At 44.5% G+C, this 21474-nt stretch overlaps 1 protein-coding gene across 1 annotated transcript; it reads left to right on the top strand.

Annotated features, from left to right (window-relative positions):
* The first annotated feature begins 1055 nt into the window (after window positions 1–1055).
* On the top strand, window positions 1056–17250 carry Krt23 (keratin 23). The gene is made up of 8 exons (XM_036194553.1): window positions 1056–1496; window positions 7588–7670; window positions 8495–8651; window positions 11195–11356; window positions 11445–11567; window positions 14328–14548; window positions 15181–15212; window positions 16934–17250. Exons 1-8 carry the CDS (start codon window positions 1101–1103, stop codon window positions 17026–17028), a joined length of 1269 nt encoding a protein of 422 aa, XP_036050446.1. The 5' UTR covers window positions 1056–1100; the 3' UTR covers window positions 17029–17250.
* Window positions 17251–21474: the final 4224 nt, after the last annotated feature.

Raw genomic sequence — 21474 nt, 5'->3', positions numbered from 1 at the left:
ATCCACTGAACCATCTCCATAGACCCTGACATTTTGTTTCTAAGTCCTCTTTAAATCAAGTCACCCATAAGCCACACACAACCCTTGGGCCAAACTCTATCTTATTCATTCCCAACCTTTACCTTGGCAGAAAGATGCATCAAGCATGTCAAACATTCATGGCGGGCTTCCTGTTTCCGTTTTCCCTGCTGTAGGTCACATACAAGCCAATGGTCTGAGGACTCAACCAGGAACAGAGACAGGGCTACTGGCAATTCACAAAGCTGTATTTCTCTCTGCCCAGGGACATCTTAGGGACAGACTGGGTTGTTTGGTTTTGAGGTGTGCTGGGATGAAAGGCATCCTGGAAGCGGAAGGCCAGTCATTCATTAATTAATTACGACTGTAATTGAGGGTTTGTTCCGAGGAGCGATTCCTTTGAAATTACTTTCCATCCAACAGCAACAGCCACAAAGGAGTCAAATATCCAGTGTCCTCTCTGTTTTCTTCTGTACAGGAGCAGTTTTCCTCAAGGACCGGAGATTCTGGTTTGTTCTGGCTCTACCCTTCTAAATCTTTCTTACCCTGGCTGTAGAGGATTTATCCGGAGTGGTTTTTTTTTTATTTGTTTTTTGTTTTTTTTTTGTTTGGTTTGGTTTGGTTTGTGTGTGTGTGTGTGTGTGTGTGTGTGTGTGTGTGTGTGTATGTTTAGTTTTAAAAAATAAATCTGTACCACACAAAACAGTCTTACCAAGGACTTTAATCTGACCTCTTTTGAGTGAGTGTACCTTGGAAAAATTCCATTGCAAGATTAGAAAGACACCTGAGATGGCATGCTAGCCACCTGATGTCGTGGGCCACGCCTCCAGGTTACTACTGGGAGGGAGGTAACTGGCATATTCATGTGGTTCTAAACAACAACAGCCAAGTGTGTTGGCCCAGGGGCACCTCGGGATTGACCAAGAGGAAACCCACATTGCACAATCATAGGATCTTGTCGGTACAGTTGTCAGAGAAGGAAACTCCCACAGCAAAGGGCATAAAACCATCCCGGGCAGTGTGGGGCAGTTCAGTCCTGCAGTGTCAGAGAACCTAGCCCTGCTCCATACACAGATGGAACCATGAACTCCAGCCACAGCTTTAGCCAGACCTCCTCAGCCTCTGTCCACAGCCTCGGAGGCAGCTGGGGTCGGCCTGGGAGCTTCCACAGGACCCCTAGTGTCCATGGAGGGGCGGGAGGTGTCCGCATCTCCCTTTCCTTCACCACACCAGGCTGTCTGCCTCCTGGAGGATCTTGGGGGTCTAGAAGAGGCAGTCCCCTGCTAGGTGGAAATGGCAAGGCCACCATGCAGAACCTCAATGATCGCCTGGCCACCTACCTGGAGAAGGTACGGGCTCTGGAGGAGGCCAATTCAAAGCTGGAGAGTCGTATCCTGCAGTGGCATCAGGAGAGAGAACCTCGCAACAAAAAAGATTATTCCCAATATGAGGAAAACATCAGCCTCCTGCAGGAGCAGGTAAGACACCAAGAGACCCTGCAGCTAGTGGTGGCACTGTCATATCCATGGGGACAAGGGAGAGGAAAAAACAGCACACATGACAGTTCCTGGGGAAAACAGCAAAAGAACCCAGTCCCAGAGACTGCCCATGTAAATCTTACTGTCATACCTTAAGTAAGGACTTGGGGAAACTTGTCTGTAAAGTTAATTTTCTCTCTATGAATCATGTAGAAAGTGAAGACAGCAAGCATTTCAGGATTATTATAGACTATCTCTTAAAAAGCAAAAACTGCCGGGCTTTCTGCATGCTTTAAAATGTAAAAAAGTATCTAAGCCTTAGAAATGTCAGGCAGCCGGGTGCTGTGCTGTATCACTTTCGATCCAACAGCCAGGGAAGTGATAAGGGCTGGTATGCAGGGTGCACCCTCGGTCCACAAGGCACAGGGGAGACTTAAAGTTCTCATCACATCAGTTCTACCCCACCTCAGAGTCCTGGCAACAGTGTGTCTCTCTACCCACAAAAGACTGAACGACACTATCATGCAGATCGTGCCTAAAAAGCTGTCACACTCGGCCAGTGGATAGAGATACCATTATGGCATCCCTAGCTATTTTTCCAGATGCTGCTAGAAGACCAAGTTGCTCATACTTCAGAGAATGGCATATCGCTAGAGGGGGGAAGAGACAAAATGAAAATAAAGCTAAAACTTGGAAGGCTGGGATAGACTATGAAGATATACTTCGAAAAACAACATGTTTCTCAACTGAACATCTAAAAGGTTAAGGTCCCACCTTCTTGGGTGCCTGGATACAAGTGGAGGAAGGATAATCATCTCACAGTTCTGTTCCTAAAGCTATAAACCTCCCCTTTGTATGAAGGAGTTCCAGGAAAATCCCTGTGAACTGAGGATTTACCCTACCCTGGAAAGGCCATCACGGGCTTCCAATATTAATACCATATTATTTCACAGCACTCAGCCATCTTTGCTTGAATGTAGGAAGGACCAATCAAGATAATATAAATCTGTCCTTGTAATGACCCCTAATTATTGAATAATCAGCCTAATAACTGAGTGCGTAATTGCCTTAACTACAGAGTGCACGGTTGTCTTTGTGAAGAAAACAAGTTGACTCAACATCCACACGGTGTTTTTTCGTTTAATGAAGTTGCTTTGGTTTTAGAAAGGAGGGAAAGGATGATGCCTGCAAATGCAGAGCCAGGAGTGAAGCCCAAAAGAAATACCAGATTCACCTGATCCAGTAGCACATCTACTAAATAGGAGAGAGAAGTAGGAAGAGGGAGAAAAGGGAAGGAAACCATTATTGAGCACTTCCTGTATGCCCAGCAGTCGGGGAGGGGGGGGGGGGGGGGGGGGTGGAGGGTGTCAAATGTCAGATGTGCATATCTGGGAGAAGGGCTTTCTGCAGTGGTGGGACCGATCTATATTATCTGACTTAATTCTCACATCAACTCTGTTAGGAAATTGAAGTTCAAAAACGTGTAATAACGCCCGAAGGCAGCAGCACAGGCAGAGGTGGGACACTCTCGCTGATCTGTTTCAAATGATCTAACTTCCACTTCAGCATGGTGCCAACTCGCCAGCCTCATACAAAGAGGAAATGGGTGTGTTATTCACAAGAATACGCCTGTGGATTGGCAGAGCTACTCATACCACACAGAGTTCAGAACATATCATTTAACTCTCATAACTTTGGGGAGCAAATATTTTTATCCCCAACTTCCGGACCAGGAGACTGAAACTGGATACCTTTTCTACTTGTTTTTCTAAATTCCTTAGAATAGACTGGGGGGGGGGGCAGGGTGGTAGGGGGAATGAGTGGGTTCAACTATGAAGACAGGCAACTAGCCTACTCTCTTATAGGGCCAGAACTCTGGGTTCTGAGGCCAAATAGGTCAAGAGTCATGCTTTTCTAGAACTGTACTTTGAATGTTTCACCTTCTCTGGTTTGGAAGAGGGTCACTCTTGGAGGCTGAGGTTGTCTGTCATTCCTGACTTACCCTATTTGCAGAAGAGGCCGTAAGAAGTGCCTCAGTCCCCTGGGGCTGGCCTCTCCCTGGGTCCTGATGAAATACTCTGAATAAACACAATATTTTACTCTCATTTTGCAATGTTAAATGTTACTCAAAAATCTGTGAGAACTGTAGTTCAAAGAATGATTCCAAACCTTCTGAAACACAGAATTGGACATAGCAATAGGAATATCATTCATAAAACTCCCTGGTGATTCTCAGCATGTGACATTTGGGAGCATGGTCAAATTGTCTATTTGCCTGTACTGAGTGGGAGATTACATACCTTGGGGCAATGATACTGTGCTAATACACCAACTAGATTTTCAAAGAATGAACTCAGAGCCTTGGGGAGAATCTAGGTGATTATTACAACACACAGCTTAAAAAGCTATGCCTCATATACTATTTCTCAATCCATCCCCATCCATTTATAACTATGAAGGATGTCTCAGAAACAGTGGCCACATTATAATACCATATTTAGTAAACCCAAACAGAGAGAAGCTGTTTGAAATATGAGATGTGGGTGCTGGAGAGATGGCTCCATGATAAAGAGGACCTCTTGCAGAGGACCTAAGTTCACTTCCCAGCCCCCACAAGGTGGCTCATAACCACCTGTAACCCCAGTTCTGGGGGATCCAATGGCCTCTCTGTTCTCTGCAGGCTTCTGTGTGCATATGTTGCACATACATACACTCAGGCACATATGAAAAATATATGAAAATGTATATATTCACATACTTATATAGATAGGAGAGAAAAAGTTGGTCTCCTGTAGCCCAGACTGGCCTTGAACTCACTATGTACCCAAGGATAACCATGAACTCCTGATCCTTCTGCCTTCACCAATCCCGGACTGGGATTGCAAGAATGTGCCATCATGCTCCATTGATGCAGTGTTAGGTATTGAACCCATGCTAGGCAAGCACTCTGCAAACTGAGCTACACCCTGACCCTACATGTACTTTATGCCAAGTACACTCCAAGGCCTCACTCTCATGGACCACAAGAACTCTGGCTGGGGACAAATTACATAGCTGATGTTGGCTTCTCAATGGATAAGTGATCACTTTAACTTGGAAAAGGCCAAATTCACAGGGTATTTCTACTCCTCTAGTTCTGATGTGTGCACTGCAGGGTTGCTAATGGGGAGAGTGTCAACCAGACCAGTTGCAGTGTGGATGAATTTTCTTCCTCATTGCTTGAGGAAGAAAGTGTTCAGAGTCCCCAGCTCTGGGGATGGAGCTATTTTTATTTTGCATGAGCAAATAATAGCAAGAATAAGAAGCCTAGGCAGGAGAATGTTGGTGAAAATGCCATAAAGCAGCACTGTGGGCAAGAAGCCAGGACGTAACTGCGTTTTCACTTCCGGGACAAAGTTCAATGAACCTTCCAGAGTTCCTGTAGTACAAGTATGTGTTCGATATTATCTCATTTATGATCTTCTCACTGTCACAAGACATTGGTGAGTGGCCATTACTATTGTTATCACCATTTTATGGATGAAGAAACTGAGACTCTAATATACTCAGCCAGTGAATGGGTGAAGGCAGGATCCCAGCCCTGCTCTTTGAGTTCCAGGCCCAGCGTTTCCCCTACTTGTGAAGGCTGCCATTGTGCAATCAGAAGACCAAATTCCAAGTCATTGGTGAAGCTTTAAATAGGACTAGAGTTTTAAAAGGCATCTTTGTATTAAAGACGAGCTTTGCCCTAAGAAAAGTCCTCTCTAAATAAAGGAATTAGCTGTACAAATATAATGGGAAGGTAGCAAGGTTCTGTGACTCCAGCTGTATTGCAAAAGCTTGAAGCCAGGATCTCTGAGTCCCCTGCTTCTAATACAAACCCCTATTGAACAAATGATGAGATGAAGCACAAGGGTGGAGTGATGCCCAACAATGGGCCTGTTCACAGAGGAAGCCAGGCCAAAGAAACGCTACAGTTTCTACTCTGGTGCAGTGCTCTGTTCCAAAGTATTGTTCTACCTGTAGATGATGAGAAATTGACTCCGTTTCCCCACATCGAATGTGGGCTCTTTCTCTTCATAAGGTCCTGTATACCCAAGCGCTCAAACAACTCCAATGGGTCTTTTCTAATGTAAATAAAACTTAGGTAAATATCTCATGAACATCTTTAGCTGGAGGTTTTAATACTGTGGAAACTTCTTAAGCGGTGGTAAAGAATCCGCTCAGTTCTTGTTTTAATAGCTGCAACAGAGGTAATCTCATCACAAATACATTATAAACACATACATCTTCCTGAAGTTTACATGTGTGGTTCAAGTCACTTTGAGCAGAATAATAATGATTGCTTTATATGAAGACTATCTGAAGTATACTTCAAATTAGTTCTCACACTGGAAGTGTGAATGTGTAAGAATTACATGCATCTAAGCTAATATCTGTTCTTTAGGAAATCATACCCTAGAGTCACAATCAGAAAAAAACTCAGAAGCTGGGGAGGCAGCTCAGAGGGTTAGAACAATTGCTGTGCAAACATAAGGACCTGAGTTTGGATCCTCAACATCCATGTCAAAAGCCAGAAATAACCATGCGTACCTAGCACTAGTGAGAGGAAGTGGGAGACAGGAGGATTGCTGGGGATTGCTGGCCACCATGCTAACTCCAGGTTCAATAAGAAACCCTGTCTCAAAGAAATAAGGAGAGAAACGACAGAGCAGGACACTTGAGGTCCTCTTCTGTCCTTGTGAAGTACATGCATGGGCACATGCCTGCACACACCACACATCACACACACACACACACACACACACACACACACACACACACACACACCACTTTATTTTAAAACTAACACTTTCAGATTCAGAAATGTAAGCAAAACACTAAGTCATGTTCCCATTACTAGACAGCTAGCAGGCATTACCAAGAGGCTCAGCCCCTCCTTCCATACTTCGCTCTTCCAGAAGTCACATCCACCCCAGCCTGTCAAAGCTCTACACAAACATATGCTGTTCTCAGCCTTGGAAAGAGAAGCTTCTTGTTGCAATGGATACCAATTAGCAGAGACTCCTAACTGTTCAAATCACTGAGAATAAACAACTCTGAGTGTCTAGCTATGCATGGGTCATCTTTATCTATCTGCCCTGCTCCCCAAGGCATAGAGAACATCAAAAAGAAGTGGATAGAAAGTATGTAAAAGCCAGAGGATGGGAGGAGTGCAGTGAAATGCTGTCTTCTGGGCATGATGGCTGCATGCGCAGGAATTCACAGCAGCTATGGTACCTTCACAGGACCTGCGCAAGATCAAGCCAGTTAAAATTCCAGCAGGGTGGCGCACGCCTTTACTCCCAGCACTCAGGAGGTAGAGGCAGGCGGATCTCTGTGAGTTCAAGGCCAGCCTGGGCTACAGAGCAAGATCCAGGAAAGGCTCCAAAGCTACATGGAGAAACCCTGTCTCAAAAAAAAAAAAAAAAAAAAAAACAAAAAATTCCAGCAGGGTCGGAGCGGGGATCATGAGGCCCCATCGCTAGCTGAGGAGCTCCTGGCAGCTGGAGTCTACCTGAAGAGAGGGAATTATTTTTCTTTTGGGGGAGGGATTGGATAGCACTAATCGGGCTTAGCAGGTTAAATAGTAATAGTAGTAGCAATAATAATGAAGAAGAGAAGAGAAGAGAAAGTTTAGCGTCTAAAAAGACAGTGAAACCAAGAGCAGATGCATTCTTTCTGTGTCTTTCACCTAGCACATGTGACTTGACTCCCACCATTCTGCTGCAGAAAAGGAAGTTGAAAGAAAAGGGGGCTGGAGACATGGCTCCACAGTTAAGAGCACTTGCTGCTCTCTCAGAGAACCTGGGTTTGATTCCCAGCACCCGCATTAGGTGACCCTCTGACTTCCAAGGGCTCCTGTGCACACATGGTGCACTAAAGTCATGCACGCATGCACACACACACACACACACACACACACACACACACACACACACTAAATCTTTTTAAGAAGAAAAAGATTGTGATCTGGGCCACAGGTTGCTGGCAGAGGAAACTGGAGCTCAAACACGCAGCTGTCACGGGTGGATCTGTCCAGCTGGAATAATTCTCTGTACATATTTTACAGATCGTGGACAGTAAGATGATGAATGCCCAAATTGTTGTGCTCATTGACAACGCCAGGATGGCCGTGGATGACTTCAACCTTAAGTAAGTCCCTTCTTCACAGAGCTCCGAGGGGGCGAAGCTCGGCCTGCTGTGACTGGCTGCCAAAATCATCCTGGATTATAATTAAAGGGCACGACAAGAGTCATGTGCAATTTAAATAAGCCAGGTACAAAGTGCACATGAAAGCATGTAAGGATTCAAATAGGAATTAAGAATTAGGTGCTATTAAAAACTCTCCATTTTAGGGATGGTAATTTGGTTGTACTTAATTTAGAAAAAAATACCTTTTTTTATTAGATGCACTCTGTGATATTTAGGTTTAAAGTGCCAAAATGTCTGTAATTTGCTTTAAACATTTTCAGCAATGACCATGTGTATATATTGGTGCACACTTGTGATCTCAGCTCTTGGGAGGCAGAGGCAGTAGGAGGGTGCGTTTAAGAGCAGCCTGGGATATAGATTGAGTTCAAGAGCATCCTGGACTACATAGCAAGACCTTGTCCCAAAAATAAATAAACCACCAGCTACCACAAAAAAGAATCAGCAACGAATTTAGATGAAGCAAATATGCAAGATACTCATGGGTAATAAAGCTAGGTGACAGGTATAGGTCTGTGGGTATCCTCTTCTTTAATGCACTTAAAAGTTGATCTTGAGTCACCAACACAGACAAACATAGCATGGAACAAGTGTTTTATAGCCCTGTGTGTGTCCTGTGTCAGTGTGCCAATGTGCTTATGATACCTGCATGTGTCAGTCAGTCTCTCACACCTGAAAAGTAAGAGAGCCCCCTCTAAACCTGAGTGGACTCCGGCCAAGCCTGTGGCCTTCAGCAACAGGTGTGCTCTTCCCCCCTCTCGCCAAAGGTATGAAAATGAACACTCCTTTAAGAAAGACTTGGAAATTGAAGTTGAGAGCCTCCGAAAGACCTTGGATGATCTGACCATTGTCACGACAGACCTGGAGCAAGAGGTGGAGGGAATGAGGAAAGAGCTCATCCTCATGAAGAAGCGCCATGAGCAGGTGGGGCTGCCCTGGGCTCCTGGGAACCAGCTCTGCCCCTAACTTCACAGTCCAGGGTGACCCCATAGGAACAGAAGGGGCCACCACCTGAGTGCTTGCCCCAGTGTCCCTCATAAGGAACCACAGAAACATCTATTTTCTTCTGATGTCAAGGTTATCTACTTAGATGTCAAACATGATCGAGTACAATAATAATCAACAGTGATTGACAACAACAACAACAATAATAATAATTGGGTGTCACACACTGGTTTTTCCAACTTGTTAGTATAATACTATAAGAATCAGGACTGGGAAGATGCCTCAGTGGGTATAGTGTTTATTTAATTGTAAGGACCACAGTTTGGATCCCAGAGCTCACTAGGCATAGGTGGTGCTTCCTATAATCCCAGAATTTGAGAGGCAGAGATTGGATCCACAGGAAAAGCTGGCTGGCTGAAACTAACCAAATGAGTGAGCTCTGGGTTCAGCAAGAGACCCTGCCTCAATAAAATAAAAAAAGTGGATAGAAATGAAGGAAGATAGGTAACATCAACCTTGAGCCACCATACCCATGAATATGAATGTGCATGTGTACGTACAAATATGCTTTCACTCGTGTGCACAGTATTCATATAAAGATGCAAAGGGATAATAGTGAGTGGGACTTGGAAGGAAGCTCAGTCAGTACGGTACTTGCTGCAGAAGTGAAGGACATTCATTCAAACCCCCATCACACACACTAAAAGCCCTGTAACCCTGGCACCAGAAGAAACAGAGACAGGGGGATGACTGGGTTTCACTGGCCAGGCCATGTTGCCTGTTTGGAGAGTTCTATGTTCAGTGAGAGACTCTGGCCTCCACATACATGTACACACAGGTGCATGTACTTACAGACCTATGTGAACATAGTGAAAGAAACGGAGACAAAGGCAGAAAGTAAATGTGTGAGGCCATGCTTCCCTCATTGGCCTATGTACAGAAACCAAGGACAATGGTATGAAGAGGATGCTAAAGCTCAAAGCCCTAAGCGACAGAAGCGTGTAACTGACTTACAGAATTGCTGTCATTCACCTTAGGTCCCTGAGATGGACCAAAGGACAGAAGAACATTTTAGGCAAGCCTGGTTGCTTCTAAACATCAGATCTGGGTTTCTGAACAGCTGTCTAGGCAGCGATTGTTAGTTACACCTTTCCTGGGATCTCTTGGTTTCCATGGAACCCTAGAGAAGCCTAAGGCGTGGCATTTTTTAAGTCTCTCTAATGTTACTGAACTAACTGCTTCAACAAAACTTTGGGCTAGCACTGGAAATGTTGACCACTTAACTGCACAGACACATGACCAAAGAACACTGGCTAGAAAGGAGTCTATTTGCTCCAGACATGTAATTGTTTCTAGAATAATCTCAACTAAGGAATTAAGTCAAACAAACCATCTGACTATGTGTTGTTACAGTTTGAACATGAAATGTCCTCCCCCGGCTTGGGTTTTGAATGTTCTGTCTCCACTCATGGTACTTCGGGAGGTGAAATATATCTGGAGGAGACAGAATATAAGGATGGGTCCTTGTGGGTATTTCGTTCCTGCATGGCAAGATCTTTCTTTCTTTCTTTCTTTCTTTCTTTCTTTCTTTCTTTCTTTCCTTCCTTCCTTCCTTCCTTCCTTCTCTCTCTCTCTCTCTCTCTCTCTCTCTCTCTCTCTCTCTCTCTCTCTCTCTCCTCCCCTCTCCTTTCTCCCTCTATTTCACCTCTCTCTCTGCTTCTCTGACTTGCTCCTTTCTCTCCTTCATGACTTGAGGAAGGCCCTCTTCAAGTTCCCAGGTGTTTCTGAGTGTGCTATTTCTCATTGTTATGACTGATGGGAATGCCTTAAGGGAAGGGAAATTAATTTTTTTTTTCAAGACAGGGTTTCTCTGCATAGCTTTGGCGCCTTTCCTGGAACTCACTCTGTGGCCCAGGCTGGCCTCGAACTCACAGAGATCTGCCTGCTTCTGCCTCCCAAGTGCTGGGATTAAAGACATGCACCACCACTGCCCAGCTTAAAGTCTTTTTTTGGGAGGGGGAATTAATTTTTCCTCAGTTTCTGAGGCTCAGTCCACGGCTACTCCGCCCATGCACTTGGGCAGTGTGCCACGGCAGCAGGAGCACAGGACAAAAGAGTTTCTTCACTTCACGGCTAACAGGAACTAGGCAGTCAAGAGGGGGCTAGGGATAAGATCTCTCCATGGACCACCCACAGGGACCCTCCAGGCAACTCCCACTCCTGACTCTTCCCAAACCAACCAAGAAAATGCTATTGGCTGAGAACCAAGCCCTCGGCGCATGACCCTTTTGGGGGAGACACTTTATACCCAAACCATAGCACGTGTGTTATGTTAGTCTTTATTTCAGAGTTTTAGAGAATACGCCCACAATGTTTAGTTAGTTCGTAATAACTAGGAAACTGCCATGCCAGTGAGAGTGGCAGCCTCATAACCAGAACCATTTCCCAGTGCCCATCAACACAAGGATCCAGTCTTCTGATTGCCACGGGCCGCTTCATTGTCTTCCTCTGTCGTTAAACAGGAAATGGAGGAGAGTCATATGCCAAGTGACTTCAAGGTCAACGTGAAGGTGGACACAACTCCAGGGGGAGATCTGATTAAGGTCTTGGAAGATATGAGGCAGGAATATGAGCTCATCATAAAGAAGAAACATCAAGAGTTGGACACCTGGTTTAGAGAGCAGGTAAAAGAAAAGTGACCAGGCCTGCCAACTCTCCTTTTGCCACTTGTCACCGCACTGATGCCTCCCTCCGCTTATGTTTGGTTCACAGTCAGCAGCCATGTCCCAGGAGGCGGCCAGCCCAGCACCTGTACAAGGCAACCAAAGTGATGTCCATGAGCTGAGGCGAACATTCCAGGCCCTAGAGATTGACCTGCAGGCACAGCACAACAGGGTGAGTTGAGCTAGAGAAATCCTGGACCCTGTACAGTCTCCCCAGAGCATTCTCTGACCTTGTCCCCTGGCCCTGGCTCACCAGTCCCCATGTTGTCCCCTGGCCCTGGCTCACCAGTCCCCATGTTGTCCCCTGGCCCTGGCTCACCAGTCCCCATGGGACTTCTTTCAGTCTCCACTTTCCATTCCAGTTGTTCATGAGGAGAATGAGGAGAAATTTGTGTACAGTGTAAAAAGACAGCTGGACTTTGAGTGAGTGGCTCATTGCATCCAGTGCTGGTGACCGTCATATTGACCTTCCCAGGTAGGGCTTAGCCCTCTCGTTCTGAAGTTCATTTCAGACAGCTAATGAATTTGGCAAAGGTCATACAACTAGTGTGTTACTGGTGGTGAAGCTGTGTGACTTCAGGGATGGTGGATGCTAGACACACACACACACACACACATACACACACACACACACACATACACACACACATATGGTCTGTCAGTCCTTACTCCACTTATAACCAGTATGTTCCTCAAACTCCAATAGGAAGAAATTCTGGCACTACCATGATGGATGACAAATTTAGCCCTGGCTGGCTCCAATGCACTGCTCTGTTCGTTATGCGGGTGACATGTCACCCATTACCCTGCACATGTTCTGAGTCTAAGCCATTTCTGTCTTCATTGTGGCTTGGTAAGATGTGTGTATGAATGCTGCTCACTGTGATGTGATGAAGAGCTCACTGTGTAATCTATCACATCAGTCCCTTCATGTCTACCAAACCTTCTGACCATTCATCAGTGCAGTTCCTGCGCACTGCTCTTCCCTGAATTTTGAGAGGGCATAAGTAGTTCATTTGTGTTGCAAGACCATTTGGTAAAAAACCTTGTTTTATGAATTGCTAATAGTGATCAGACATTAAAATGTGCACTGTCAGCTAGGCATGGGGATGCATGTCTATAATCGCAGCACTTGGGAGGTTGCAGAAGGAAGGTCACTAGTTGCACACCATCCCAGGCTGTGTAGTGAAGACCCTGTCTCCTGTAAGAATAAGCGTTGTTAAGGTGGCGATGGTGGCCATGGAAATGGTCCACAGTGTGATGCTCTGCAGTGTTCAGTGTATTTCAGCTACTCTATTTCACAATAGTCCTGGGGTCAATAAGGCTTTGATACCTGCGTTCATGTGTTCTGGCACCATGCTTAGCACTGAGAATTTAGTGATGAAAGAGTATGGAGGACAAACCACAATTGTGAGAATCATCAAAATATGTGTATGTGTGTCAGCTGGCAAAGACTGCACGGGAGACAGGAAGACACAGTAGAGGAGAGAGCTGCCACCTTAAACACAGTGAGCACAAGGCAGCCGAGGAAAGGTCTGAGAGAAATGAGGTGCTTTAATGTGGCTGTGGGCTGGAGAGGAGAGAGCAGCTCCAGGTAGAGGGAGCAGCACATGTAAATGCCAAGAGGCACAAGTGTGTCCTGTGCAACATCCAGTAACAAAGAAAAAGAAAGGAGAGAAGGGCAAGGAGGGAAGGGAAAGGGAAGGAGGGTGGTGGGGTCAGGTCACAATGGAGCCAGACAGTGTGGGGTTCTGTAGGCTGTCTTGGAGGGGCGATGTGGAGCAACCTGTGTAGCCTGATCTTCAAGGAACTCTGCTGTCTGTTGAGGGAAACAGAGAAGGTGGATGGTGGCTGAGGGTGGGTATAGATTTAAGACAGAAAATCAATGTAGGACTATCTAGGAGAAAGGACAATGGTGGTGAAGGCAGTGGGGATGATGGTGGCAGACTGTTCATGTCGTTGGAGGTATTGAGTACCCTGGACACAGATCAACTCCATGGAGGAAATAAGGGTGGGGAATTGCTGGAGTTCTCCAGATTGCTTCCATTACTCAGTGAGACAACAGGCTGAGAGGAGGCATGGGAAGATGAGGCTTGAAGACAAATGAGAAGAAACAAAATGGGTCTCTGGGAGAGAGAGTACCTGCACCAGAGGGATGAGCTTTAATAGACCAGCAGCTTTAGTAAGGGCTCCTGAAAGCTAAGCGGCCGTTCAAGCATGAATAGCTAATGCAATAAGGATTTTTATCCTTCAAATTAAAGTTCTACGGTACGGAAAATCAACCCTAGCTGAGATGCTTCATTTTGAAGTTTCAGAATTTCCTCCAAAATGGCTGCCTGTCACTGAAGTTGAGCCCATCATTTAAGAACAAGACTAGATTCACCAAACGCCTGGACACTCAGTTATCATTTGAATTTAAGATTAGCATCTAAGTCATCTTTGAGTATATAGGAATGTCCAGTGTTAGAGCGGGATTATGGTTGTGAGCATAATTATCCTGAAGAGTTACATTGCTCATCTTAATTCAAGTATAACCACAAATTCCCTATTACACATGGCATCCCTGCATCAGATCATTCTCTGGGGATGCAGCCTCTCTCCTTCCTGGAGCTTTGCATTGAACCAGAGATAAAATGGAAACATTAGTGAGAGTTCAGAGCCAGGGAGCTTGCGTTCAATCCCCAGTGAGTACACTAAACCAGCAGTGCTAAGAGGATGCAGTGGAGTTGTCAGGAGCTCCCTGACACGATGGCTTTATGCCCAAAACATGGTATCAGAAGACCCGGCACTGAGCCCAAGTCTCAACTCTGTAAGTCAGCCTGTTTCTTCCCAAGATGCCTAGCAGAGAGGTGGGGGCAAGCTGTCCCCGAACAAGCCCGTGCTTCCGAGGCCCCCAGTGGACTAGTGAATGGGCTATCATTCCCTCTTTCAGAAATCAGCTTTGGAAAACATGCTGACAGAGACCCAGACTCGGTACTCCTGCCGCCTCCAGGACATGCAGCAGATCATCTCCCACTACGAGGAGGAGCTGATGCAGCTACGCCAAGACCTGGAGCGGCAGAACAGTGAACACAAAGTGCTGCTGGGCATCAAAACCCACCTAGAGAAGGAAATCGCCACCTACCGCCAGCTCCTGGAGGGAGACATTGAAGGGTGAGGCAGTGGCGCCTGGAACACCCTGGCGCTGATGCTCCTGTGCATGGGAATGTGTGTGTCCCCAGGGTATGGTCACGGTGGCTTTACAGAAAAAGAAAGGCTCATTTTCTCTGGAATATTCCTCAATCGGGTGTCTCATTGAGTCTGAGCTAAAAGGCTGGTTCTCCTTGCATGTGAAGGCTATCGATCAGAACAGTTAAATAAAGTACTAGCTCAAAGCAGGGACGGGAGAGAACAAAAGAGATTGACTATTGTGTTTCTCCAATAGAGGGCAAGCATTTTGAGTTCAAAAATAAGAAGAAAAGTCAAGGGAAATGTTTTAGACTAACATTTTATATAAATAAAATGTGGTTGGGTCAAACTATGGCCAGAGTATCTCAGGGGTCCAGCCTTGGGACCCTGACTCTGGAGGGGATGCTAGCAAAGGTGAAGCCTGCTGGGTGCTGGAAGGAGGGATACGAAGACTGAGGAGTCTTCCCTGACCCCAGACCTTCTAGGGGGTGGTCCTCTCTTCTGAGGGATCCAGTCAGCCTCCACAAACTCACGATCTTACGGCATCTGCCCAGCAAGCAAAGGAAAGGCTGCTGGCCCCCAAAGTGACTTTCCATTTTTCTCTCTTGCCTTCCTAGGACAATGGATGAGTCTGAGTGGAGAATGAAAGGTAAAAGAGACTGTTTCATTGTCTGACCTGTTGTTCTGGTTACCCACCTGTTTACCCATTCCGTATTAGCCATAATCCTTACTCTGCCCCCAAATGTCTTGAGCTCAATTTTTGTTTTCCTCCCAAATGACCAGAAAGAAAATTTCAATTCAAGGTACTACAGAGCAAAGTGGGCCCTGGTTATTTTAGCAGTAGAGGACTGAGTAGTTCTTATTCAGACCTTAGGAATAAATGAGTTAGGGGTTTGAAGGGGGTTTTTCTTACATATTTTCATGTACATGATGATGAGTCTTGAGGATGGAACATAATGCTAAACGTGAAATTCAGTTATGTTTCATGTATATGTAACCTATATACAGACCACATTGTAATATATATAAAATATATTATATATATACATATATAATAATAATATCTTAAATAACTTTTTGTATGGAGTCTTGACGTGTATAATGTCCCTCTCATAGCATTATGTCAGTGCTCCAAAAGCTTGAGAATTTGGAGCATTTGGGACTTGGGGATTTTGAATAAGGGAGGCTCCTCTTGTATATGCAAGCTCTTTGCAAGAGAACATAAGGTGGTGACTGACAGTATTCTGTCTCTCTTGAATAATGAAGTCTGCTAACTAGACTTCCTGGAAATTATATCACATCAGTTCCCAACCCTGACTTGGTTGAACAGTAGGGGTTCCCATGGAATTTGAGAAGAGAATCATGATGGATATGTCCTGAGGCCAGATGTAGTTGGGAATTCAACACAATGCATCCTTCTCTCGAACAGACACGCTGTCATGCAGCATGCTAAAGACAGAGCAAGCATTTCTGCAAGGAGGAAGGGGGCCAGAAAGAGAAAGAAACAACCAAAGTTTTTACTTCATCCAACTCAATAGTCTCACATTTTTGACCCAGGAACCATATTTTCTCAGATTACCATAAATAAATGACAGAAAAGTTCAGCACACGAGAGTGTAGATTATGTGTCACTTTCTGATTCATTTTTTAATAAAATTATTCTAAGGCATTAGAGATTCAGAGACTCGAAGTTAAGCTAGCCATTCCAGAGCAATTGGCCTAACTGCCATGTTTCTGCAAAACTGGACAGATGGCACAAAACTCTCCTTAGCTACATCCAGGGGTGGGTGGCTCAATACTTGATGTACAATCTACCATGTACTGTGCAAGTGGCTTGACTTTTTGCATTTCCCCTTATACCCATATTAATGGTTTCCATTCTTCCCTGTGGCCTAGAACCAGTTTACTGATGTATCAGCAAAGCACTTACTCAAAGAAGGGATGATGTCTTTGAGAACAGTAAGCATTCCTGGCTTCTCCCCCAGCCATGTCATGCTTCAGAACCTAAAACAAGATGTCCTGAATGGCATGTGGTACCCTGAAACTAACAATCTGTAGTGATGAGCCACAGGGTCCTCATGAGGAGAAAGCACTCCTCCAGACCTCGTGGCCAGAGATCTGCATCTGCACCAGGCTCCAGATCTCCAGAAATTGGCCATGTTCAGAGACCTTTGCTTTCTGGAGGAAGAAGAGATTTCCTCCATGCTAAGACCCCTTCCCCCTGCAGCAGAGCCCACCATATAGCTTGGTGAGCATTTTACAAGACACAGAAAACCTGCAAGGGCTGAGAGCATGAAATTGAACATGAGCACCGTTCCCATGGTGGGGGAAGCCTGGCAGTGACCATCTCTTCCATGCTCTTTCCCACAGGATCTGCAGCTTCAACAATCAAAGCCATCACTCAAGAGAGTGTCAATGGAAGAATAGTTCTTTCTCAAGTGAATGAGATCCAAAAGCATGTGTGAGACCAATAAGTCTCTGGCCGTTGTAAAAACAATGTTCTCCAATGGAAAGTCCTTGCCTAGACGCTAATGGGTGAGTCTCACTGGGAATCCTTGGAGTATTTGGATTCAGAAACTTTGCTCTGTAATGGTCTCACCAGACTTCCCATGATGCTCTTAATATATTGCCGGAATGTTTTAGTCAAAGAAGAAGTTTATGAATTAAAGCTCTACTCTCCTGCTCTCCCAGGGGCCCATCAGTGTGCATATGGTTTGTAGCCAATAAACCTCCATACAGGTTGCATCCTGTCTTTCCTTATATCATCAGGCAAGACAGGGCCTCAATTTCCTTTCTACTGAGATGTTTCCATGAAAGATCCAGAGGGATCTTCAAACATCAGACATGCACTTGGTAGAATGGTCACTCACTCTAAAGCTATGCCAGAGATGAGGCGTGGTTCTTGAGGCCCTTTAGGCCCTGCTAGCAGAAAAGGGGGTGGGGGACATGGAGGAAAGAATCTCTGAAAGCTCCCCTGCGGTAGACAAATGTATTTAAGAAAGTAGCTGAATGTGAAAATGAGAGCTAAAATTAAGAATGGAGAATTCAGGGGGAGGAGACCCAAATTACAAATGTTAGGATCCAGAGACCTCTGGTGATCTATGGCTGGTGGATAACCTACTGGGATGATGACCCCTGTCCTCTCTTGAGAAGAGGTCATTTTCTTAGGTTCCAGGAGAGCAATCCATTGTTGTATGACTGGTTCAGAGGGGCTCTGCTGGGGGAAAGAGCTAGAAAGTGACATGTCTGTGAAGACATCATCAGAAGATGGGAACATGGAATGATGAGATATCAGCAACTTAAGAGACAACAAGCATAGGATGGGCAACATCACCCCTTTCACAATCAACCTGATGATCAGAGAGGTGAAGGTGTTGACCCAAACCTCGCTAGGCTGGTACAGCTGGAAGGAGGTCTATGTCTCACGGTCCTTCCAACAACTTCACTCCTTAAGCTAACAGTGGATGTGATTGGGTGACTTTGTCATCTGTTACATTGCTGCGTCTCATTTTTATTATTGTTTTCATACGCTCTTCTTCAATTGTTTAATGTGTCTGACTGTTACATCTGCATATACATCTGTGCATCATGTGCATGCAGTGACTGAGGAGGCCAGAGGTTGTCAGATCTCTAAGAACTGAAGTTGCAGGTGTTTGTGAGCCACTTTGTGAGTGCTGGGAACTGGACCTGTGTCCTCTGAAAAAGTAGCCAGTGATATTAGCCACTGTGCCATCTCTAAAGCCCTTAATAGCCTCTTTGAAAGAATTACTTTTGATGATTTCTAAACTGAGAATCTGTTAAACCTGATACTGTTTTTTCCCTTTAATGCAACAATTAGTATTTCTGATCTGTAATTCCTCAGGAATAAAAAAAAAATCTAACCATCTAGATGCAAAGAAAAACAGAATAAAGAAAAGAGGCTGGCCATATCACTAAGAATAAAAAAATATTAATTTAACTAAATTCCATGAATCCAGGTGTGAAATTTTAAGTTTGTACTTAGAATTTGACTGGTTTCAAAGACAGCAAATACACAAGCCTTTCCAAAGACTTTTATGAGTTCTATATTTATCATTCTGCTACTCTGGGCATTATTCCTTACAATATAAAAAAATGTCCACAAAATTTTTATCCATCCCCATTGAGGCCTACATCCACAGATTCAGCCAACCACATGTCATAATTATTTGAAAATTAATTGGATTTGTATTGAATGTGTACTGACATTTTTCTTTGTCTCAATTCCTTGAACAATAGTTTATAACAATTTGCTTTGCAATGGGTATTATAACTCATATAGAGCTGGCTTAAAGAGTATAGTTTATATTAAAATGCTTTAACATTGTGTATGATGAACTCAAACATCCATGGACTTTAGAACTCATCCCAGTCTAATCCTCTTCAAACACCAAGGGACCACTGTATGCGTTCTTCTCAAGATGAAGTTGGAATGTTCCTTCAAAAGTTCCTGGGAGAGATGGGGGGGGCAGGCTATAACTCGATGCTAGAGTGCCTGCATCCCACATACAAGGCTGTGGGTTCAATCCTCAGCACCAACAGAATAAAAAGACCTCCTGGAAGAAAGGCGCATGCCAAGGCCGAGTAGAACTTACAAAGACTAAACTCAGAAAACAATTGCTAACCTTACAACCATGGTGTATACATGACTTGGGAACTGACTGTAGATAATCTTCATATGGTGAACTAAAATCTTATTCATTTTAACGCTATCAATTAAAGTAGCCTGTGTTCCCCAGTTTTCCCAGGAAAACTTCCCAATCCCAAGCAAACGGGAAGGGTAGTCATGCATCGGTGAAGAACCGAAACGCTTTCAGTAAGAGGCAAGTAGAGAAAAATTGAACTGTCTAAATAAGAGACAGTTGCATAATTTGGGGCTCTAAGTCACATAGACTAACCTTTATCCTGAATTTAAATCAGTCCCAAAGCTATTGCAAAATACCCATTACAAATCGATTAATTCTTGTGTATTGAGGCAAGCTGTCAACCAGAGAAGTTTCTGTTTACACTTGGTCTGGACAAACACACGCCCAACCCACATGGAGGAGGAGGCAATACATTCCGCTGTTTTCATTCCAGAAACACTTGGAATAAATAGCAATTATTATGCTGCCACCACAACCCAACTGAACAAAGAGTTGCCTAATCCAGAAATGTGGGAAGGATTGTTTCAGAATTTAATATTTATGTTAACCTAAAATGACCTATCACAACATGGTTGAATACATAGGTCTATTTGATATTGTTCAATTCAATAAGGATGTGGAAACCGGCAACTAAATTTCACAAAATGTCAGCAGGGTATGGTGGCACACACCTGTAGTCCCAGCCCTTAGAAAGCTGAGGCAGGTGGACCACAAATGTGAGGCCAGCTGGGCTACATAGTGAGACTCCATTAAAAAGTGCTTCATAAAAATTCACTGGTCAGGAATGCAGTAACCGTACTCTGAGGAAAAACATACCAGAGAGATGACACTCGATTTCAAAGAATGCTTTCCCAAACTCTGCAAACACACCCCCACCTACGTGATCGAGTATTTGCCAAGGTGTTAGACAGACCCTTGTAATAAGTTCCTATGATAAAACATGGCTTCGGCTTCAGCCTCTTCATTTCTGTTACTGCTTGTTTGATTGTTTGTTTTTACAACAGAGTAAATATAACCTATGAAAATAAGAGATTCAAGGGGAAACATCTCCTAACCAGGTTTTAAAAAAAGAAAAGAAAACCTCCCTGTTTAAGAGATCAGGAAATTAAAGTCTAGCCTCATGGAGAGGTCTTTTAGGGAACATCCAAAAGCCATGGGGAGCATCCAATACATGACTTGGGTCCCCCTATTCCAGTTAGACCTCAACCAATCAACAGAGGCCCCAGACATCATGGAACAGAGACAAACAAGTTAGTCTCAGCACAATCAAAATTAGATTGAGAACTAATAAAACAGTTGTTCAAGCCAGTCAAGTTTGCGTTGTTCCTTCTATAGAAGTAAACAAAGCGGACAGGTAAAGCAGAGTACCTTAAATACTTCTGTATTTGGTACTTTCGGATTATTTGCCCAGTGACAATAGCTGATGTAAGGCTAAAAAGCACATTTGCATCCCGTTCAGACTGAGGATGACCTTTTGTCATTTTAACCCTTGAATGGACCCTTCCAGAAGTCTTGGTTCAGTAGCCATGGGTGAAGCATCCAAGCTTCAAAGAGAAGCTAAGTTCGGCCCTCCTCAAAGACTGCAGAGAATAAAGTCACTTCCTCCGTGTGTTTACAGACGCCCTCTCTGCCTTGTCACAGGGTAGACACCAGCCTGAACAGGAGGAAAAAACCCTGCTCCTCCCAGATCATGCTGGGATGTCCAAGTGGATTCTTATCTTTGAGTTTCAATTCCTTTTGACTGTGTTCACCTTCCTCATTCCACAGACATTAACAATTTCCTTAAATATTCATGCTCACAGTGTCACACAGATGGAGCTTTGTTGCCAGGGGATCCATTTCAACACAGGCAGCCAAGGCCTTCCTTCATCAGGAGGATAATACCATTCAAGGTTAAGATGATCATAAGCATCAGTGGCTCCCAGTTACGATGTTAATCGGTTGTTAAGACCTTGGGATTAAAAACTCCTTCATTCTAGGCATGACTATTCACAATAGCCTGCTTCAAATGCTAGACTCTTATGGTCTTTAATCAATAAATGCTTTTAGGATTTTTGATGTGAACACATGCCCGGGAGTGCTTCTGTTTCCTGACCATGTTGATTTTCTGACTTGACTACATGTCTGAGTTCCTCCCTGGGTGTGACTCATTCATCTCATTCTTGCTCTCATAACCACTACCTGCCACATCGTTCTAAGGAGGATTAAAAAGTTTCCAGAATTTTCAGTGAGATCATGCAAAAAAGA

Source organism: Onychomys torridus, chromosome 8, assembly GCF_903995425.1.
Source record: "Onychomys torridus chromosome 8, mOncTor1.1, whole genome shotgun sequence".
Lineage (NCBI taxonomy): Eukaryota > Metazoa > Chordata > Mammalia > Rodentia > Cricetidae > Onychomys > Onychomys torridus.
The sequence above is the reverse complement of the archived record's forward strand: the minus strand, read 5'-3'. Positions and strand labels throughout refer to the sequence as shown.